At 57.5% G+C, this 22,701-nt stretch overlaps 2 protein-coding genes across 10 annotated transcripts in view; one reads left to right on the plus strand and one right to left on the minus strand.

The window, feature by feature from the left end:
• Positions 1-3,692, minus strand: part of LOC116943505 (uncharacterized protein C8orf48 homolog) — a 67,026-nt gene extending 63,334 nt beyond the window's left edge. The window contains exon 1 of the mRNA XM_032956368.2: positions 2,794-3,692. The gene's annotated coding sequence lies outside the window, so the exon portion shown is untranslated. The remainder of the gene's footprint in view (positions 1-2,793) is intronic.
• Positions 1,782-22,628, plus strand: RBM47 (RNA binding motif protein 47). Of its 9 annotated transcripts, none has more exons than XM_076067872.1 (7): positions 1,782-1,833; positions 12,781-12,876; positions 13,695-13,932; positions 15,444-16,278; positions 16,955-17,224; positions 19,887-20,119; positions 20,863-22,628. In XM_076067872.1, exons 1-7 carry the CDS (start codon positions 1,820-1,822, stop codon positions 21,127-21,129), a joined length of 1,953 nt encoding a protein of 650 aa, XP_075923987.1. In that variant the 5' UTR covers positions 1,782-1,819; the 3' UTR covers positions 21,130-22,628. The 9 variants fall into 9 exon arrangements, with proteins under 9 accessions (XP_075923987.1, XP_032812214.1, XP_075923980.1 ...); XM_032956323.2 differs by having other exon boundaries at positions 19,887-20,077; XM_076067869.1 differs by lacking the exon at positions 1,782-1,833 and adding exons at positions 8,324-8,467; positions 10,931-11,034 and having other exon boundaries at positions 19,887-20,978.
• Positions 22,629-22,701: the final 73 nt, after the last annotated feature.

Raw genomic sequence — 22,701 nt, forward strand, 5'->3', positions numbered from 1 at the left:
TGTACGTAGTTGTGTGTGGTTGTGGTAGTGTACGTGGTTGTGTGGTTGTGTGTGGTTGTGGTAGTGTACGTCGTTGTGTGTGGTTGTGTGTGTGTGGTTGTGGTAGTGTACGTGGTTGTGTGTGGTTGTGGTAGTATACGTGGTTGTGTGTGGTTGTGGTAGTGTGAGGTTGTGGTAGTGTGTGGTTGTGGTAGTGTACGTGGTTGTGTGTGGTTGTGGTTGTGTGTGGTTGTGGTAGTGTACGTGGTTGTGTGTGGTTGTGGTTGTGTGTGGTTGTGGTAGTGTACGTGGTTGTGTGTGGTTGTGGTTGTGTACGTGGTTGTGTGTGGTTGTGGTAGTGTGTGGTTGTGTGTGGTAGTGTATGTGGTTGTGCGTGGTTGTGGTAGTGTGTGGTTGTGGTAGTGTACGTGGTTGTGTGGTTGTGGTAGTGTACGTGGTTGTGTGTGGTTGTGGTAGTGTGTGGTTGTGTGTGGTAGTGTATGTGGTAGTGTGTGGTTGTGGTAGTGTGTGGTTGTGATAGTGTGTGGTTGTGGTAGTGTACGTGGTTGTGTGTGGTTGTGGTAGTGTGTGGTTGTGTGTGTGGTAGTGTACGTGGTTGTGTGTGGTTGTGGTAGTGTGTGGTTGTGGTAGTATGTGGTTGTGGTTGTGTGTGGTCGTGGTAGTGTATGTGGTTGTGGTAGTGTACGTGGTTGTGGTAGTGTGTGGTTGTGTGTGTGTGGTTGTGTGTGTGTGGTTGTGTACGTGGTTGTATGTGGTTGTGGTAGTGTGTGATTGTGGTAATGTATGTGGTAGTGTACGTGGTTGTGGTAGTGTACGTGGTTGTGTGTGTGCGGTAGTGTACGTAGTTGTGTGTGGTTGTGGTAGTGTACGTGGTTGTGTGTGGTTGTGGTAGTGTATGTGGTTGTGGTAGTGTACGTGGTTGTGTGTGGTTGTGGTTGTGTGTGGTTGTGGTAGTGTACGTGGTTGTGTGGTTGTGGTAGAGTACGTGGTTGTGTGTGGTTGTGGTAGTGTACGTAGTTGTGTGTGGTTGTGGTAGTGTGTGGTAGTGTGTGTGGTAGTGTACGTGGTTGTGTGTGGTTGTGGTAGTGTGTGGTTGTGGTAGTGTGTGGTAGTGTATGTGGTTGTGGTAGTGTACGTGGTTGTGGTAGTGTGTGGTTGTGTGTGTGTGGTTGTGGTTGTGTGTGTGTGGTTGTGGTAGTGTGTGTGGTAGTGTGTGGTTGTGTGTGTGTGGTTGTGGTAGTGTGTGTGGTAGTGTGTGGTTGTGTGTGTGTGGTTGTGGTAGTGTGTGGTTGTGGTAGTGTATGTAGTTGTGTGTGGTTGTGGTAGTGTGTGGTAGTGTGTGTGGTAGTGTACGTAGTTGTGTGTGGTTGTGGTAGTGTGTGGTTGTGTGTGTGTGGTTGTGGTAGTGTGTGGTTGTGGTAGTGTACGTGGTTGTGTGGTTGTGGTAGAGTACGTGGTTGTGTGTGGTTGTGGTAGTGTACGTAGTTGTGTGTGGTTGTGGTAGTGTGTGGTAGTGTGTGGTAGTGTGTGTGGTAGTGTACGTAGTTGTGTGTGGTTGTGGTAGTGTGTGATTGTGGTAGTGTGTGTGGTAGTGTACGTGGTTGTGTGGTTCCGTGCCAAGCTAAGTGCACGCGCTGCGTGACCAAAGCGGGCCCCGTGTCCCCAACGCCCTTCACGTGACACCGCCTGGTTACCGGGGGGCGGGGTGAGGTTGAGGGGGGGGGGGGATCGCTGCTCCCCCTCCTCCCCCTCCTCCTCCCCCTCCTCCCCCCACCTCCTCCTCCTTGAAGCCGGAAGCCGCAGCTCAGGTGAGGAGCGAATGCCCGCGGCCAGGTGAGACAAGCGCGGGGAGACGCGTGTAGACAGGGTAGAGACACCGGGAGACAGGGGGGGGGGACAGAGAGAGAGAGAGAGACACGGGGACAGATGGGGTGAAGGGGGTGGCTGGGATATTGCAGGGAGAGACGTGGAGATGGGGACAGAGGGATACTGGGAGCACAAGGAGATGGGGAAATGAGGGCGGTGGGTGGGTGGGGGGTTGGTGTAGGGAGACGCCGAGACACAGGGAGACACGGGGACAAAGTGGGAAAGGGAAACGGGGGGAGGTTGGGGCAGGGAAACGGAGAGACGAGAGGGAATTGGGACACGGACACAGGGGGATAGGGCGACAGGGGGAGGTTGGTACAGGGAACGGGGAGACAGTGAGACAGGCAAAGAGAGGGACACAGGGAGGCTGAGTCGAGGGAGACACACATGGGTGGGTGGGGTAGGGGGGGGGGGCACGGACAAGCGGCCAGGTGAGACGCAACGCTGCGTTGGTGTGAGAGGGAGTGCGTCTACGATTATAGGTGCTCGCTAACAGCACTTGCCCCAGCAGTGTGCTGAAGGCTATAACGGTGGGGGACCTTTGTCTTTGTGTAAGATGTTGTGCGTGGAGCGACGGCACCGTGGTGAGGACACCGCGATATGGACTCGATGCACCATTCAGTTCGAATCCCGTCCACGGCGAGTGACATCCCAAGCGGCCATGGGCATTCTCTAGGTAGCCTCCGCCTTAAACGATTGGTTACATTGTGCGGTGTGTATGCATCACTGGGAAGACAAAGGCGTCCGAGCGTGGTGCTGGATACACCACCCACATCGTGTTCCGTTAAGGACCAATATAGGTGCTGGCTAACAGCGCATGACTCAACAGTCTATGTGAACCACCGGGGGCATATTTGCCTCTGTGAATGTGTGCGGTGTGGCTGGGTGAGTTTAGCGCAATAGGCGATGAACCACGTCACAGCTTACCTTGAGTTGAGAAGAGCAGAACTTGTCCTGAGCTTCCCCTAGGTCGACTCGGCCTCAATTGATGAGTGATGTGTGTGAACACCGACGCTGCGGATGCAGGTGCGGCGTGGTTTATGGCCACAACAACTCGCCCTGCTGTTCAGGACCTCACAGGTGCTCGCAAAAAGCCCTCGCACCACGAGTCTGTGCGGCTCTAGAGGCGATTTGCGCGCGTGTGTGTGTATGTATGTGTGTATGTATGTGTGTGTGCGCATGTGTGTGTATGTATGTGTATGTGCGCGTGTGTGTATGTGTGTGTGCGCATGTGTGTGTATGTATGTGTGTGTGCGCGTGTGTGTGTATGTGTGTATGTATGTGTGTGTATGTATGTGTGTATGTGTATGTGTGCGTGTGTGTATGCGTGTGTGTATGCGTGTATGCGTGTGTGTGTATGCGCGTGTGTATGTGTATGCGTGTGTATTAAGACTGTGCGGGAGTGAGCATGAGTGAAAGCGTGATTGTGTGTGAGAGTGTATATGAGTGTGGCATTAGAATGAGTGTGAGAGTGTGATCTTCGTGGTATGCGGTAGTTGGAGCGGTTAGCGTGCTACGCTACGAACCTGGCGACCCGAGTTCGATTCCCGCTCACGGCCAACATCGGTGACGATGATCTGAACCGGCCCTGGGCTCTCCCCTAGGTCGACTCAGCCTGGTGCGGTGTGTAAACATCGTCACCAGGGAGACTAAGGCAGTCTGTTAAGACTACACGGGGGATTCTTTTTTCGTGGTATGTGAGATTATTTAAGGCCAGGGCTCTGTGTTATTCGTCGTGTTATCGGGGTCTCAGACCCTCTGTTCATAATCATTAAGGACCTTCACGATGGTGGGCAGGCCCAGGTAAAGCTGCGTGACCGCGCGTCAAAGCCATTCCCTGTTCACCGTGGGGTGCGACAGGGATGTCCTCTGGCCCCATACACAATTTAACATCGACCACGTCGTTTGAGACGCGTTCCATGGCCGTACCGGTGGACTATCCATCGGGTACAGATGCAGTGGAAGGCTGATCGATGCCGCGGCGCTGTCAAGGGACGGTTCCTTATTGGTCATGGAGCGTGCAATAAGAGGTGGGGCCTCACCGTAAAACCCACAAAAAAGCACCTGCCTGAGTATTTTATGTCATCAAACACCCCACCCCCTCAACTCCTCATGAGTGATGGGGCAGTTGTGGATAGAATGGAGACGTTTACGTAAATGGATAGTGTACTTATGACCAACTCCCGTTTTGGAGCAGAGGTCTCAATCCGCATAAGGTCGAGCAGCATTATCGTTTCATCATCTGTGGAAGCTACCTGGCCTGTTGCTCCATACGAAGCTCCATGTCTTCTCGACCACATGTATGCCCTCCCTTCTCTTTGCTTGCGACACCTGGACCCCTAGAAAGGAATATACATGCCAGTTTGAAACATTCATACTGGCCTGCTTACGATCATCCATTCTGGGTTCAACTGGACTTGGATTGTGCGAGCTCACAGATCCTTGAAAGATCTGGACACCGTCCCATCAGTTAACTCTTCCGGCAAGCAAGGCTGCGTTGGCTGGGTCATGTAACCCGCATGCTTAGACACTGAATGTTTGGTCGGATAGAGGGGGCTAAACAGCCGCGACACGTCCTAGGGAGGAGGTGGGCTAATATACAGGAGGATGTGGAGCTGAGTGGACTTACCGATGACTGGCACCAGCTGAGATTGGCCCCTGTGGAGGAGGCTCGTTAAGGACGCTACTGGGTTGTTGGAGGCAGTCGCCCTCCGCCAATAGCGGAGGGCAGAAGAGCGACGCTCACAAACAACGAGCAGAGCGCCGTGCAGCTAAAGTCGGCACAGTGGGGAGCACAGGAGGTGCGTCTGTCAGGCATCTCAGTTAACCCATAGCACTTGGGTCTGCGCTGTGACCTGCCGGCGAGAACTTCGACACCTCACCTTGCCACATGGTGGATCTAGCTTGGCACAGGCGCTGTGGTGGCATCAGTGTCCAATGCGGCTGTTGTTATTGTTATGTATGTTGAACTTATATTCTTGGTTCTTTCGGTGAAGTCACGTTGAAGGGAAACAATAAATAATAAAATATATATAAAACAATACAATTCTCACGACGTTTCGACTGCAACACAAGCAGTCATCATCACCATCATCATCACCTGATGATGACTACTTGTGTTGCAGTCGAAACGTCGTGAGAATGTTATTGTTTAATATATTCTTATTTTTTTGGTTCCCTTCAACGTGACTTTACCGAAAGAACCAAGAATATGAATCACTGCAGTCACGAAAGTTTTAAATCAAAATGTATGTTGAACTTCTTTCGCACCGTTCGTAGCCAACCGTGCTAATCGGAGGGAAGTACATCGGACTAAGCGCACAAAAAGCAGCTTTAAGGAAATTAGTTTTCAAACAAGATTTTTTAAAAAGTGCATTGTGAGTAGGCTCCAGTGTGCGGGTTTACCGGTTGTTGACAGAGGAGCGATGCAGAGTGAAGTGAGCGAGCGTGAATGCGAGGGAGGTGAGAGACGCTGAGGTTGAGTGGCTGAGCGAGGTGGACGTGAGACTGCCGTGGTGATGGGTAAGAAGGGGGACGTCGCGGAGTGGTTGACAGAGAGAAAAGAGAGAGAGAGATGCAGGGAGCGAGTGCACTGAGCGAGCGAGCGTTTAAGAGAGCGAGGGGAGAGACGCAGAGAGTGCGTGGTGGAGAGTGTACGGAGTTCGATTCCCGCTCACGGCCAACACCACGGTGACGATTATCTGAACCGGTCCTGGGCCTCCTCCACCTAAGTCGACTCAGCAACGAATGAGTACCTGGTGCGGTGCGTCGTAAACATCACCACTGGGGGAGACAAAGGCGGCCGGGCGTGGTGTTGGCCACCCATCCACCTCCAGGTCATGTGCCACAGTTCCAGCCGGCCTGTCACTCGCTCACGGCACTTGCCCCAAGGGTCTGTTCAAGTTCTTCTACAGGGGGAACTTTGTCTTTGTTACTCTAGACCAGGGGTGGGGAACCCATTTTCTGTCAATGGCCATTTGGATATTTATATAACATCATTCGCGGGCCATGCAAAATGATCAACTTGAAAATTAGCCTTGTTATATTTGGTCAAACATTTGATAAACTCGCTCCTAATGCGATGGCTGGAACTGCTTCTCTTTGGCGAGGCGTGTGATGATGTTAGCTGGTATTGATGATGTTAGCTGGTATTGATGATGTTGCTGGTATTGATGATGTTAGCTGGTATTGATGATGTTAGCTGGTATTGATGATGTTAGCTGGTATTGATGATGTTAGCTGGTATTGATGATAATGTTGCTACTCGCAACTGCTTTTCCAGGTTTGCTCCCAGATTTATTGAATTCCGAGTCCCGCCTACGGTTGCCTTGGCAGGGCCAGAGACCAAATGATATCGCGGGCCGGACGTTCCCCACCCCTGCTGTAGACGGTGTAGACGGACCCCCCCCCCACCCCGAGTGGTTGCGTTGTGAGGGTCGCGGTGGGCGAGTGCGAGACGGGGGAGGAGGAGGAGGAGAGTCGCGGTGCCCTCCTCGCCACCGGCCTCATCTCCCCGCACTGTATGCCGGTGTGCGGGTGGAACGACGATTATCTGACCCCCCCCCCCACGTGACGTTCGGTCGACTCGGCCTCGAACGCGTTAACCCTGGCGCGGTGTTTATAAACGTCGCCACTCGGGAGACAAAGGCGGCCGGGCGTGGTGCTGGCCATGCGGGGGGTGGGTGGGGGTGGGATCTTTGTTTTTGTTCTGCGGCGGCAGCGGCGGCCGCTTCTACTCCGCGTTGCTCGCTCTGATTCGGCGTAAACGTCGGAGATGAACAGAACGCCACGGGCGGAATCCGCGGCGTTTCCACCGCACTCCAATCGCGGACGGCTCAGCGCCTTCACGGATAACTTCCATCTCCTCCCCACGGGGGCGACAGGGTTGCCGGGTAGGGGTCAGGGTTTGTGTTTTGGGGGTAGGGGGTCAGAGGTGGGGTTATGTATGGGGGGCTTTAGGAAGAGGTTGTAGCAGGCTGAGTGTTAATGAGTAAGAGTTGGGCTATGTATGGGGGGCTTTAGGTAGAGGTTGTGGCAGGCTGAGTGTTAATGGGTAAGAGTTGGGTTATGTATGGGGGGCTTTAGGTAGAGGTTGTAGCAGGCTGAGTCTTAATGGGTAAGAGTTGGGTTATGTATGGGGGGCTAGAGGTAGAGGTTGTAGCAGGCTGAGTGTTAATGGGTAAGAGTTGGGTTGTGTATGGGGGGCTAGAGGAAGAGGTTGTGGCAGGCTGAGTGTTAATGGGTAAGAGTTGGGTTGTGTATGGTGGGCTTTAGGTAGAGGTTGTAGCAGGCTGAGTGTTAATGAGTAAGAGTTGGGTTGTGTATGGGGGGGGGGGGTAGAGGTAGAGGTTGTAGCAGGCTGAGTGTTAATGGGTAAGAGTTGGGTTATGTATGGGGGGCTTTAGGTAGAGGTTTGTAGCAGGCTGAGTGTTAATGAGTAAGAGTTGGGTTATGTATGGGGGGCTTTAGGTAGAGGTTGTGGCAGGCTGAGTGTTAATGGGTAAGAGTTGGGTTATGTATGGGGGGGGGTAGAGGTAGAGGTTGTAGCAGGCTGAGTGTTAATGGGTAAGAGTTGGGTTATGTATGGGGGGGGGTAGAGGTTGTAGCAGGCTGAGTGTTAATGGGTAAGAGGTAGGGTTAAGAAGAGGGTATACGTGGGGTGGAGGTATGATAACAGGGGGTGTATGTGTGTTGGACTTCTTTCGCGCCGTACGTAGCCAACCGTGCTAATCGGAGGTGCGGGTAGAGTCGGGGCCAAGGTTGATAGGGGTATGGCTTGGTGTGTGGCTGTGATTGGAGGTATGATTACGGGAAGGGGTAAGGGTAGGGGTTCGGGGCAAGGGTTGGGTTTACTGAGGGCTGCGATTGGAGGTGGGGGGAGGGGCCGTGCCCTGATGCCACAGTCACCGTGCCCGGCCCAACCTTGGACCCCCCCCACCCTCCGCCCTGCTCCTCTGTACCTTGAGCCCGGCTCGTAATGGACAACTCGAGACAACTCGAGCGCAGAGGTGCCGGGGTGGGGGCCCTGGTGAGGGCGCCCCGTGGGGAGTCCAGAGACCCGCCATGGCAATGCGGAATGTCCACCAGCCGGCGCTCGGTATCTTTTCATCAGCGCCGTCACGTGAAGCGTGCGTACCCAAGGTGGCGTCTGCATTGAGCCGCAATGGGCCGCTTGCCCTCCACGCGACTTTCTCCCCTCTCCCCTTCCCACCTCGAGAGGTGCCGTCTCGCGGAACCTCGGGGCCCACTCGTTGGCGAAGGCGCCCGCGTAAATCCCCGGGGCAAGCTTCAGGAATGCGGCGTGCAATGATTTACCCCGGGATTAGCGTCGGAGCCGCCGCGCTGCGCCGCCTTCCCAAGCGATTCATCAATTATTGACCGGGCGAATCGGCGAGCCGTGTTCGTACGAGTGTGGCGGCGCTACGGAGCATTAATTATTGACGCGGCGCAGGTAAAACATTCACTCACCTGCCGTCTCCCGCACATCGACCCCCCCCCCCAGTCGCGCTCCGAATCCTCCCTCGATCGTCGTCATCGCGCGCGGCTCCCACCTCTTACAACCACCTCCTCCACCTCCTCGTCCTCCTCGTGGCGCTCGCAGGTGCGGACGCGTGGGTTACGTCGCGCCGCGGTGATGGGCGACGTGATGGGGGAGACGAGGAGTGATGGGTGGGAGGTGATGGGGGAGGTGATGATGATGATGATGATGGGAGAGGCGAGGAGTGATGGGTGGGAGGTGATGGGGGAGATGATGATGATGGGAGAGGCGAGGAGTGATGGGTGGGAGGTGATGGGGGAGATGATGATGATGGGAGAGGCGAGAAGTGATGGGTGGGAGGTGATGGGGGAGATGATGATGATGGGAGAGGTGAGGAGTGATGGGTGGGAGGTGATGGGGGAGATGATGATGGGAGAGGCGAGGAGTGATGGGTGGAAGGTGATGTCGAGTGAGAGTGATGATGATGGGAGAGGCGATGCCTGCCGAGTGATGGATGTGGGATGGTGGCCGATGGCTGCCGAGTTTGAGACGATAGAGGAGGGCTGACGGGGCGCGAGGTCTGACGTGATTAATGAGGTGATGGGTGTGCATTGCTGGTGATGGGCGAAGAGTGATGGGTGCCGTGTGTCTAGTGAAGAGTGATGAATGTAGGATGGTGGGCGATGGGTGAGAATGGTGAGTGACGGATGTGTGGCCTAGGTGATTGGTGTGTGGCAGAGAGAATGAGGTTATGAGTTCGTCATGATGTGTTCAGGGCGATGGACATTGGTTCAGCGTGAAGAGTGAGGATGATGGGTGGGGGTGATGGTAATAGTTCATGGTGATGTGCGATGGTTGGTGGTGATGAGGTAAGGTTGATGGTTAATCGTGATGAGTGATGGTAAATGGTGAAATGTGGTGGTTCATGGTGATGTGCGATAATGAGTGACGGATATTGGCAATGTGTAATTTGATGGTCGTTATGTGATAATTATGGGTGGTGATGGAATTATATTTGTTGATGGTGATCTCAGTGGAGCGAGAAGTCCATTCGCACCAACCTCCATGGGGGGGGGGGGGCGGGTGGTGTGGGGGGGGGGACGCTCATTCACGTGACCGGCCAAAGGCATTCACAGATTAGGCGCTCCAACTCTGGAGGTGGGCAGAGAGGTGGGGGTAATGGCAGCGAGTTAGGCTGGGCAGGGAGGCGGGGAGGGGGTCAGGGAGACCGGCGGATCAGAGTGCCGGTCTCCGGGCAAGCACTGTGGAGTGAGTGGAGCCGTGAAGAGTCTCGACCGAGGGGAGCGGGTGGGAGCGTGCGGGGTGACGTCACCACGCGTCCGTGGGTGCGCGTCTTGTCACCTGTCGCGGTGCCTAAACATTAGCACCGGGGAGACAAAGGCGGCCGCGCGTGGTTCTAGCCACACCCCGCACCTTCGTGGGGTGCGCCGTTTCGGCCTTCGTGGGTGCTCGCAAGCGGCACTTTGCCAACGGCAGCCTTGCATGGGCTTACACGTGGTGCCTTCTCGAATGCGTGCGTGTGTGTGTGTGACGTGACCTCAGCCTGTACCTAGCCTGGCACAGGCGCCGTGGTGACGTCACCACAACTGAGCGAACGAGGCTGTTGTTGTGTGTATGAGTGTGTGGCCTCAAGGTGCACATGGCCTGGCACAAGCGTCGTGGTGACGTCACCGCCACTTAGTGGCGAATGGCGGTTGTTGTAGTCGTAGGTGTATATGTGTGTGTGTGTGTGTTCACAGTCTCTGTGTGTGTGTACGTTGGTAAATATCCCCCGACAAGAGGCAGAGAGCAAAGGTCCCGGGCGGGGAGGTGGCAGAGAGAGATGCGGGGGTGGGGGGGGGGTCCATAGGGCGAGGAGGACAATGCGGTGACACACGCAGCTGGTTCACTCTGTCCCACTCCATATGTTTCGGAACGCTGCTCGGAGTCGTGAGAATCGGCGTAAGGCACTACCACTAAGAGTACCAGGTACGTCTGTCCATGACGAATCCGTAGTAGTTTACCCCCCCTCCCGCCACGTTCATATAATCGTAAGAGCAGGGGGGGGGGTTATGAACATAGGGCACGACGAGGCGAGGTGGATGTGGCGTGCCACTTGAATTACTGGAATGTTCCCGACTGTTCCCGGATGATTGACAGACCTGGTTGGAACTCTAGAAGGGTTAGGGCGAAACTACTACGGTCGGGGTTTAGGAAAGTTTGCGGTTAAGGCGAGAGAACGGTTATGGCTTGGGCAGGGTTAGGGCATGGCTAGGGTTAGGGCAGGTACAGGGCGAGGGCATGGTTAGGGTTAGGGCAGGTACAGGGCAAGGGCATGGCTAGGGTTAGGGCAGGTACAGGGCAAGGGCATGGCTAGAATTAGGGCATGTACAGGGCGAGGGCATGGTTAGGGCATGGCTAGGATTAGAACATGGGCGATGACTATGGCAGGTTTAGGGCCTGGCTAGGATAAGGCAAAGTGGTTAAAGGCAGGGTATGGGGGCATGGTTAGGGCAGGGTTAGGGCATGGTTTGGGCAGGGCTAGGATTAGGTTAAGAGCTAATTGAATACATCTGGCTATGACAGACACCGTCGATGGCTTCTCGCAACTCGTAACGCACAGACGCAGTCGCGTCTCCTGCTCTCAACCGCCCACCCACCCCTATTCGAGTTCGGGAAAGGCTGAGCAAGTAAGAATTGAGTGAGTGGTTGAATGAGAGCGTGAGTGAATTGGTGAGTGATTGAACGAGAGCGTGAGTGAATTGGTGAGTAATTGAACGAGAGCGTGAGTGAATTGGTGAGTGATTGAACGAGAGCGTGAGTGAATTTGGTGAGTGATTGAACAAGAGCGTGAGTGAATTGGTGAGTGATTGAACGAGAGCGAGTCAATTTGGTGAGTGATTGAACGAGAGCGTGAGTGAATTTGGTGAGTGATTGAACGAGAGCGTGAGTGAATTTGGTGAGTGATTGAACGAGAGCGTGAGTGAATTGGTGAGTGATTGAACGAGAGCGTGAGTGAATTGGTGAGTGATTGAACGAGAGCGTGAGTGAATTGGTGAGTGATTGAACGAGAGCGTGAGTGAATTGGTGAGTGATTGAATGAGCGCGTGAGTGAATTGGTGAGTGATTGAACGAGAGCGTGAGTTAATTTGGTGAGTGGTTGAACGAGAGCGTGAGTGAATTTGGTGAGTGATTGAACGAGAGCGTGAGTGAATTGGTGAGTGATTGAACGAGAGCGTGAGTGAATTGGTGAGTGATTGAACGAGAGCGTGAGTGAATTTGGTGAGTGATTGAACGAGAGCGTGAGTGAATTTGGTGAGCAATTGAACGAGAGCGTGAGTGAATTGGTGAGTGATTGAACGAGAGCGTGAGTGAATTGGTGAGTGATTGAACGAGAGCGTGAGTGAATTGGTGAGTGATTGAACGAGAGCGTGAGTGAATTGGTGAGTGATTGAACGAGAGCGTGAGTGAATTGGTGAGTGATTGAACGAGAGCGTGAGTGAATTGGTGAGTGATTGAACGAGAGCGTGAGTGAATTTGGTGAGTGATTGAACGAGAGCGTGAGTGAAGTGGTGAGTGATTGAACGAGAGCGTGAGTGAATTTGGTGAGTGATTGAACGAGAGCGTGAGTGAATTGGTGAGTGATTGAATGAGAGCGTGAGTGAATTGGTGAGTGATTGAATGAGAGCATGAGTGAATTGGTGAGTGATTGAACGAGAGCATGAGTGAATTTGGTGAGTGATTGAGACAGTGAGGGGAACGAGTTCGTGAATGAGAGTAGCTGAATGTGTATGAATAAGTGCTTTTAAGTGAGCTCGCGATTAAAACATAGGGAGTTATTTAACGAAGGAGATTGATTGATTGAACGAGTGAGTTAATTCACGAGTGCGTGAATTAATTAAAAAGTGAATGAGTGGTGAATGAACGCGATTAGGCGCGGGTCTGGGAGCCTAGACTCTCCACGCAACCCGGCCACGTGGAAGAGTCCACGTGTGCGTGCGTGTGTACATGCGTGTGCGTGTACACACGCGTGTGCGTGTACACGCGTGTGTACATGTGTCGGGAGCGGCAATGCAGCGGTTTGTGCGCTGCGCCACGAACATGGCCACCTGAGTTCGATTAACGCTCAAAGCCAACACCGGTGACGATTATCTGAACCGGTCCTGGGCCTCGCCTAGGTCGACTCAGCCTCGAATGAGTACCTGGTGCGATGTGTAGTAAACATCGCCACCGGGGAGACAAAGGTGGCCGGGCGTGGTGGTGGCCACCCCTCCGTCGTGTGCCACAGTGCCGACCTGCTACTCGCTTACGGCACTTGCCCCAAGGGTCTGTTCCAGTTCTTCTACGGGGGGGGGGAGGGGGGCGGTGGATGATCTTTGTCTTTGGCAAAAGTCTGTTGAGGCTATGCGGGGAAATGTTTTTCGTGTTGCGTGCAGGATGACCGCAGAAGAGACGGGGCCAATGTCGGGGTGCGACGCGGTGAGCTCGGCCCCAAACGGCCCAGCCCTGACCACCCTCATGGAGCGGACGGGGTAACCGCACGCCGCCACACCACAAACCGAACCACGCACGCCACACCACGCACACTGCAACCGCACCACGGCGACCCCCCCACAACCGCACAAACCGCACCGCAGACCACGACTACAGCAGCCGTACCGGGACCACGTCGCGTCTTGCAACAACTAAAACACAGCCGCGCAAAAGCTGCGTCACAACCGCACCGCCAACCTGTCGCACCGCACCGTACCACGACCGCAGTACAGCCTCAACGTAGCACGCACGCCGCCACACCACAAACCGAACCACGCACGCCGCCACACCACACTCCCGCACCGCATCTCACGGCACCCCGCACGCCACCACGTCCCACGGGAACGCCTCTCACTGAGTCTCGAGGCTCGCTTTTAGGAGGGTCCTGCCAAGTTTTAGCAACAGGGGGGCAATGCTGCTGCTGCTGCTGCCGTATGATCCCAGTCGAGGCATTTGAGAAAGTGATCATGATTCAGCATCGGGATGTTTTAGCCGACACCGGTTACATTGTATACGGTGTGTCTTTTTTTTTTAACGCTATGGGAGGAAACCGGAGAAACCCCGGAGGAAACACATGCGGAACAGTGAGCGAACATACAAACTCCACACGGAAAGGCACCCAGGTCGGGAATGGAACCCAGGAACCTCTTGCCGTGAGACGCGAGCGTGTCACAACTGTACCACCACCACCACCCTGCCACGGCAGACTCACCGTCTCCGTGCCTTCACCGCGGTTACTCCGCGTCAGACGGTGAACACGAGACGCAGCCGTCAGACCCCTCTCACCTCGAGCCCCTGACCCCACCCCCCACCACAGGTACAGTATGGTACAGGAGAACGGCCAGAGGAAGTTTGGGGGGCCCCCTCCTGGCTGGCAGGGCCCCCCACCGCAGCGCGGCTGCGAGATCTTCATTGGGAAGCTGCCACGGGATCTGTTCGAGGACGAGCTGGTGCCGGTGCTTGAGGGGGTCGGACGACTCTACGAGATGCGGCTCATGATGGACTTCGACGGCAAGAACCGCGGATACGCGTTCGCCACGTTCTGCACCAAGCAGGTGGGGGCGCAGCACCAGCAGCACCAGCAGCACCAGCAGCACCAGCATGGTCACCGCCAGCAGCACCAGCAGCACGGTTCCCATCAACACCGCCAGTACCAGCACTACCACCAGCACCACACCGCCAGCACCACACCGCAAGCACCACAACGCCAGCACCACACCGCCAGCACGGCCACCACCAGCAGCACCACCAGCACGGTCCCCATCAACACCGCCAGTACCACACCACCAGCACCACACCGCCAGCACCACACCGCAAGCACCACACCGCCAGCACCACACCGCCAGCACGGCCACCACCAGCAGCACCACCAGCACGGTCCCCATCAACACCGCCAGTACCACACCACCAGCACCACACCGCCAGAACCACACCGCAAGCACCACACCGCCAGCACCACACTGCCAGCACGGCCACCACCAGCAGCACCACCAGCACGGTCCCCATCAACACCGCCAGCACCAGCACTACCGCCAGCACCACACCGCCAGCACCACACCGCCAGCACCAGCACCACACCGCCAGCGCCAGCACGGTCACCACCACTACCACGGTCACCACCAGAACCAACAACACCAACAGCTTTCTCGAATTACATGGTCGAAAAAGATGTTAAATAACGTTGTAGTCAGAGGACATCCCTGTCGCACCCCCAAGGTAAACAGGGAATTGTTCTGACTCTCGGCCACATAGCTTTATCTGGGCCTGCCCATCATCATGAAGGTCCTTTATGATGGTGAGCAGAGAGTCGGGGACCCTGAAAGAACGAAGAACAACCTAGAGCCCTGGCCTATTGATCAGGTAAATAAAACAGAGATGTAGGTCCCGTTGAAATTCCCTACACCTCTGCTGTAGCAAATGGACAGAGCATGAGGCGTCTGTGCAGGACGACCCTGGACTAAAACCACATTTGGGGCTCTGCAAACCTCTCCTCAGTATGCCTGGCAAGGCGATGTTAAATAGTCGTCTCCAGGACCTTTCCTGGCAGACCGAGGAGGGAGATGCCCTGGTAGTTGTTACAATTAGTACAGTCCCCTTCTAAAGAGGGGGACCACGAGGCATCCTTACAATCCTGTAGAACCTGTCCAGTGGTCCAGACAGTTGCTATGATGTCACATAGGGCAATAGGGCAGTCTGCAAACAAACGCCACCCTCCCTCAGCAGTTTGCTTGGAGATCATCTCTGCCCGGCGCTTTTCCTGGTCTCAGAGTCTGGATCCCATTTCATACTTCCTCAACAGACGGCACTTCAGCGAGCCACTCACAGGGGGTGGCTTTTGCAATATTTGAGGAAACACCAGCACCACCAACACCACCAGCAGCAACGCTAACGCTTCACTAGCAAGGCACCATTACCACCAGAACCACCTTGCACCTCCTCACTCTCACCTCTTTACTCTCTGCACCCAGTCCTCGTCGCTCACTTACCTCCTCACTGACTCACCTCCTCCCTCACCTCATCACTCACAGACCTCGCCGCTCACGCGTGCGTGCGTGTGTGCGTGCAGGAGGCGCGCCGCGCCGTGCGGGAGCTCAACAACTACGAGGTGCGGCCCGGCCGCCTGCTCGGCATCTGCAGCAGCGTGGACAACTGCCGCCTGTTCGTGGGCGGTATCGCCAAGACCAAGAAGAAGGAGGAGATCGTGGAGGAGGTGTCCAAGGTGACGGAGGGCGTGGTGGACGTCATCGTCTACCCCAGCGCCACCGACAAGATGAAGAACCGCGGCTTCGCGTTCGTGGAGTACGAGACGCACCGCGCCGCCGCCATGGCGCGACGGAAGCTCATGTCGGGCCGCGTGCAGCTGTGGGGCCACCCCATCGCCGTGGACTGGGCTGAGCCCGAGCTGGACGTGGACGACGACGTCATGGAGACCGTCAAGATCCTCTACGTGCGCAACCTCATGATGGACACGTCGGAGGAGGCGATCCGCGCCGCCTTCGAGCAGTTCCGCGCGGGCAGCGTGGAGCGCGTCAAGAAGATCCGCGACTATGCCTTCGTGCACTTCTCCTCGCGCGACGACGCACTGGAAGCCATGCGCCGCCTGGACGGCGCCTCGCTGGAGGGCGCCACCATGGAGGTCACGCTCGCCAAGCCCGTCGACAAGGAGCAGTACCAGCGCTACCAGAAGGCCAGCAAGGGAGCGCCCGTGCCGGGCGGCGGCAGCGGCGTCGGCGCCGGCGCCGGGGTGGCCGCGGCCGCGTCGGCGGCGGCGGCGGTCGTGCCGGAGGCGCTGCAACCGAACTACATCTACCCGTACGACACGGCCGGGAGCCTGGCGTACTTCAGCTACGGCATGTACAACGCCACGGCCGTCGGGCCCAACCGGGACTACTTCCTCAAAGGTGTGACTTTTGACACGAGCCGGTGCGGGAAACTGCAAACGTGATTTGTGAGAGAAACCGTGCGGCTTGTCGGCGGTAGAGGGAGGAGCACTCGGGGCATCCCAGGTGGCGGGCCGCGCATCTCGTCCATGCTGGTGTTCAGGCCGCGAGCTCAGCGGGCACGTCAAGTACGACGGCGTCGTATCGTGCGGCCGATTGTCGCTCGTGCACTTGAATACCTGGCGCCGTGTGTAAAAACATCGCCACTAGGGGGACGAAGACGGCCGGGTGTGGTGTTGTGCCGGCCTTCATAGGTGTTCGCGAACAGCACTTGCCCTAGCAGGCTGTTAATGGCTATAGGGGGAATCTTTGTGTGTGTGCGTGTTATGCGTGTCCTGTGTACCTTGTGCCAGATCATGGCCATTCTTGGTTTCCTGCAGTAGCCTGTGGCTCGACACAGGAACGGAAATACACGGTCGACACGGGTACCCGGGCAACTAGGTGGGACGCAGGGTTCACCTTGACATTAGCCCCCCCCCACTGCTCTGTGACGGTCCTGGCGATGACTGCGGTTGAGGCCTTGCACAGCGATGTCACGCGACTGGAAGCGTCCTCGGCCAACGTGGCCCAGCTTCAGAGCGCAGCCCCGCGAGCCAATCAGACTCCAGTAGCCCTGTCCCCGTCCATTCCCCTGCAGGAACTCACCGGGGCGGGCGATCGCGTGGCACGTCCGTGCTCTCCGGCCGCACCCCGGGCCCCCGGGGCTCCTACCTTGGTGGCTACAGCGCAGGCCGCGGCATCTACAGCCGCTACCACGAGGGCAAGGCGGCCGCCAGGCCGGGGCCCGACGGGTGGCCGGGACCCGAAGGGGCCCTCGGGGCCGCCTCCGGGATGGAGCTTGCCGTGGCGGCCGCGGCGGCGGCGGCCGGGGGGCTCAACCCCCTCGGGCTGAAGCAGCACAATGCAGGTGCCTCCGAGGGGACCCCCACTCTAAGGGACCCCACACGGGGACACAACACCGGGGGACACGTGGACGGCGATATGGGGAACACGGGCACCTGGGACTCGGGGACGTGGGAACCCGGGCTTCACTCTGTCTGGGTGTTGGGTGCTGGGTGACTCCATGGTTTCTCGAGTTCACCTAACAGAACTCCTCTTGAATGCTCAACTATCCCCTGACCTTGTCTCCTTACTTGATGTCACCCATGCTTGCCTATCCCCTTACCTGTGCAAACATATCCTTACACCTTACTTGTCACATCACCTGTGCTCACCTATGTCCTCACTTTTCATGGTAGCGGTATATTCCGTCTCGCTCTGTGGCACTGAGACGTGAACGCTCGGGGGGACCATTGCCGGGGAGGGGGGGGGGGCATGGCCGGGTTCCTTTGTTACCGGGTCCCTTTGCAGGCTTTCGGGGCACCGACGTGACGGCTATGTCTAGCCCCAGGCTCCTGCAGGGAACCAAGACGAGGCTTGCCACGCACGGGATCCGGGAACGCCAACTCCTCGCTGCCGCTCCGTTGACCGTGCCACCGATTTCTCCCTCCGAGAGGGAGAAGAGAACCTCGTGGGTGGAGGAGGCCGAGGAGGCGGCCGCAGCCTCGAGACCTTAGGAAGGGAGCTCGCTTGGGGGCTGTGCCAGGAGGGCCCCGAGGGGTTGGCACTGGAGGGTGGAGCCTGCCTCGTGCCGTCTCTGCGCACGCGCCCACGCTTGCCCATCTCCTCACGCGCGCTCACGTCATTAATCTCCCATGCTCGCTCGTGTCCTCTCTTCACGCCCTCACCTTCGCTCGCCATCCGCTCACCTGGCCTCGCCGCCGTCAACGGGGCCGAAGTGCATTGCGCGTTATCAAACCGCGGCTCCACGTCGTTATCTCCGCGTTTACGGCCGCGCCATCACTGGGGGCGGCCTTGGCGCCGCGGGCTCCGTGGGGGGCGGCGTGGGGGCGTCGACATGGGGAGGGGGGGTGGTGTAGGAGCGGCGGAGGAGCGGTGCCGGGGCGAGTGCTGCCCACGACGTACGAAAGCATTGCTGACGACGTGGGTCCTGTGTTGGTCTGATGCACGGATGTACGCTGAACTTTTTCCCGCGCCGTACGGAGTCAACCGTGCTTATCGGAGGTGCGGGGAAAGGACAACAAACTAAACACAAAATGCAATTCTGAAGAACGGGTCTTTGTGTTCGTCTAAGGGTCCTGTGTGAGTCTATGGGTTCTATGTTTATGGGTTATGTCATGTGAGAGTAGGTGGCACAGGTGGTACATCAGCCAGTCATCTCAGTCATGCAACCCATGGACACACTTCACGTGGCCTTAACGTGCACCTAGCCTGGCGCAAGCCCTGTGGTGACGTCACCGCCACTTAGTGGTTAATTCTGATTGTTGTTGTTGTGTGAGTTGATGGGACATATCAGGGGACTGTCGATGGGGGGAAGGGGGTCGATGGGGGGGGGGGGGTTCCCTGTGGCCCCCTCTCACGACAGCCTATTGAAGCGAGGGAGTATGGGGGGGGGGCAAGACCCTAACTGGTGAGGGGAGAAAAGTTGGGGGGGGAGCGGGGGGGGCTGTCAGCCGCAACTCCCCGCGTCTCACACGGCTCTCGCTGCTGCATCCCCCACGTCAGGGCGAGATCGTGGGACGCGTTGACCTCGACTGCCCCTGTTGGGGGGGGAGGGGCGAGGCCCCCCCCCTAGTCACACCACCCACGGCAGGTGAAGCAGCACGGCCGCGTGTGTGGGGACCAGATTGATCCCGTGCAGTAGCCCCCCTCGATGTCTTTAATCTGCCTGCCCCCCCCCACCACCCCCTCCCACACAGCGGGAATCACCCGTGAATCGGTAATCGGTGACCCCCCCTCCCCCTCCCTCCCTCCCTCCCTCCCTCCCCAAATTAGACCCGGGGCCCACTCGCGACCTGATCGATCGTCACGATTCAGGAGATTCGATTCGGGAATCAATTTTTTGTCGTAATCCCGCGGCGATCCCCGGCCGCGGGGGTTGGTTCACGGTGACTAACCGATGAGACGTTCCACTGACACGAATCGAAACGGAAGATCCATTCTGTGCGCACGGGCTCGGCGGGCTCGGCGGGGGAAACGATTTCCCCAACGAATCGACGGCGCGCAAAGGAGGCGCCGGTGATTGCGCACTGCGTGCATGTACCAACCAATCACCCGAATCCCCGCTCCTAGGTAGCACACGTGTGTGCACGTGTACGTGCGTGTGTACGTGTACGTGCGTGTTTGCGTGCGTGCGTACGTGCGTGTGTACGTGTATGCGTGCGTGTGTATGTGCGTGTGTATGTGCGTGTGGACGTGCGTGCGTACGTGCGTGTGTTTGCGTGCGTGTTTGCGTGCGTGTGTACGTGCGTGTGCGTGTGTGTGGACGTGTATGCGTACGTGCGTGTGTTTGCGTGCGCGCGGTGCGCTTAGGAGGCCTTAGTTTGGCTCCACGAGCCCAAGGCGATCGACCGAATCGCGACGCTCCTCCAAGCGCCACCTCCTCCTCCGTCTCTCCACCTGAGAGAACGGGACCCCCCCCCCCCACCCCCGATTGGGCTTCCCCCCCCGCCCCAACGCCCTCCGCTAACCTCCCCGACTGCGACCCCACTCCCCCCCCCCCCCCGCAGTGACCCTGCCTGGCCTGGGGCACCGGTACTCGGTGCTCCCCGCGGGAGGGCCCCCCCAGAAACTCGGGGACGAGTTCCGTGCGGCGGGGGTGGGGGGCACCCCCGAGCAGCTGCTAACGGCGCTGGGGATCGCGCCCGACCTGGGGGGGCACGCGGGGAGCCTGCAGGGCCTCGCCTCCCCCACCTTCCAGGTGCGATACAACCACGCGTACGCGTGCGCTCTTGCGCAACAGGTACACGAGCGTGTGTGTGTGCGCGCGCACGCACTGTCACGCGCACCCGCACGCAAGCGCAGACGCGTGTGCCCGCATGCTAACACGCACACAGGCGACCGTGTGAACTCGCCCGCTCGCACGCGGCCTCACGCACGCCCAGGAGTGGTGGCGCAGCGGTTAACTCACGGCGACGTGAACCTACGGTTCCTGAGCACGAGCCCAAAAGCTCAAAATGGCAAACGGAACAGCGCCCTCTCCGCGTTGCAACGCGTTGAATGGAGCGAGATGATCGAGAGATTGGGGAATAGAGAAGGCGGATGGGAGGGATAACAGAATGCTCCGTGGAGAAGGTGCCGACCCGAAGCCATGACCCACTCATGAATGATAACCCGGCGGTCCACGTGAGCATCGTCAACGTGAACTAACCCATTGATGTTGATTACCTGAACGCTCACGGTCATTGGCAACGAGAAGGCTGCAGCAGCTGTGATGCGGTTTACATAGCACTATTCAGACGGAGCAAAGTACAGTACAACAGTGGATTTTACTGCACTGCTGACAATGCAGCCCTGCCGCTAGTCCATAATACCTGTTATTCCATTCGCTTGCTGCTCACCCATCCCAGCACCAGAGATTCGGTCTTTGGCCAAGGCAACCGCGCACACGAACGCGCGACTTTTTGAACACGCAGACACACGAGCTCGCCTCCCACTGCCGGCGCCGAAGGCTCCGCATTTGACTGCCGTGCCGCTCGCTTGCAGGGCCGCACGCTGACGCCCGTGTACGCCGTGGCCCCGCCGGGGCTGCCCCGCATGGCGGCGCCCGGCCTCTACGGCCCCAGCTACATCAGCGTGGCCGCGGGCCTCCCCGCGGGCCTCCAGGCCGGGCTGCCCATGGCCACGGGGCTGACGATGCACAAGCACCCGGCGCTGCAGCAGATGGCGTACCCCTACGGCGGCTTCCTGCCGGGCCACCTGGCCACCGCCATGCCGCTGCCCCTGCAGGACGTGTACCACCAGCCGTACTGACGCGAGAGGCCGACACGCCGGTGGGGCGGCACGGATTTGTGAAGGGTGGCACGCGCCCCAGGCGTCGCGTCCCGCACAGACACGGGACGCACCAGGGCTACGTGTACACGCATTCCTGCGCACACACACATACGCATATAGCTGCACTAATACACAACCGTGCACACATAAAGATGCCCCATACAGCCTTAATAAACTGTTGGGGCAAGCGCGATTAGCGAGCACCTATGAAGCCCGGCACGGCACGAGGGGGTGGGTGGCCAGCACCATCACTTTGTCTCCCCAGTGCTGAGGTTTACACAGCGCAACAGCTACCCATTTAAGTCGACCTAGCAGATGCCAAGAACCGGTTCAGATAATCATCACTGGAGGTGGCCATGAGCGGGAATCGAACTTGGGTCGCTGGGTTCGTAGTGCAGTGCGCTAACCACTACACTACCGCTTCCCAAACACACACAGGCACAGACACACGTATGCAGAGGCACACACATGTATCCGAACATATGTACACATTAGAAAAGCCACGTTTGGCTACGTATGGTGCAAAATAAGTTCCACATTCATCCATACACCAGCATGGGGTCATGGTACAAGATGCTCTGCAGTACCATCCAACACCACACCTCGGTACACATAGCACTACACACACTACACTACTCACCGCAAAACACACATCACACTGCGCACGTCACACACGGCCGCACGCCACATGGCACACTACACACAGGACCAATTGTACCCCAATTGCCTGTATGCCTACTTCGGGAGAATTAACACTAACGTTTTATAAGACGGCGGTATTGTTAAGGTTTTAAGATATTGCTGTTGTTGCGCAAGCGTCACGTGACGCTTGCGGACTGCGCGTGTGTGTGAAATGTGAATCGCGGTCTTGCCGCTTCCTCAAGCAATGTGCGCTTACCTGAGACGGGTTATAGGGGTCAGGCCTAGGGGTCAGGGCTAGGGGGTCAGGGCTAGGGCTAGGGGGTCAGGGCTAGGGGGTCAGGGGCTAGTATCAGGACCAAGGACTGGAGGTCACGTGCTCGTATAATTGGCTAGGAGTGGGCAGCTATGCTTACGGGCCAGGGGTCACAGGCAAAGGTTGCGGTTCTCATCCCGTGGGGTGGGGGGTGTGGAGCACGGCCCCCAAAAGCCTTTTATGTCGGGCGCAGGCTTTGGCATGGATACCGTGCAGGAGAACTTTAGAATGTGCGTGGGGGAACGGGCTTAGGTAATTCACCAAGGGTATAAAGCTGGTTGGGGGGCTAGTATAACGGCCTCCGAGTCAGGGGCCGAAGTCAATGGGCTAGGGGATACGAGTCTAGGAAACGGGCTCGTGCATTGGGCTGGAAGTCACAGCGGCGGTGTTGGTGGTGTTAGGGAGTCGGGGGTCGTGGTGACCCCAGTCCCGAGTGAAGAAGTCGGTTCCCGAGTAAATGTGAGGCCTCTGCGCGTGTGGGGGGCGGCTTTCCCAATAAACGATCGTGCCGACTCCCACCCAACGCACCCTCGCTGGCGTGCGTGTTCTACATGCTGTGCATGCGCGCGCGTGTGCTGTGCGTACTGCGTGTGCCG

This window comes from Petromyzon marinus, chromosome 18 (assembly GCF_048934315.1).
Source record: "Petromyzon marinus isolate PM22_M1 ecotype Great Lakes invasive population chromosome 18, UKy_Petmar_22M1.pri1.0, whole genome shotgun sequence".
In the NCBI taxonomy this organism is placed as follows: Eukaryota; Metazoa; Chordata; class Hyperoartia; order Petromyzontiformes; family Petromyzontidae; genus Petromyzon; species Petromyzon marinus.

Excerpts from the sequence above, each read along its gene's own strand:
- RBM47 (XM_076067865.1), top strand. Across the intron at positions 13,933-15,443 it reads CCACGTTCTGCACCAAGCAG|GAGGCGCGCCGCGCCGTGCG; the intron begins GTGGGGGCGCAG and ends GTGTGCGTGCAG. Across the intron at positions 17,225-19,886 it reads GCTGAAGCAGCACAATGCAG|TGACCCTGCCTGGCCTGGGG; the intron begins GTGCCTCCGAGG and ends CCCCCCCCGCAG.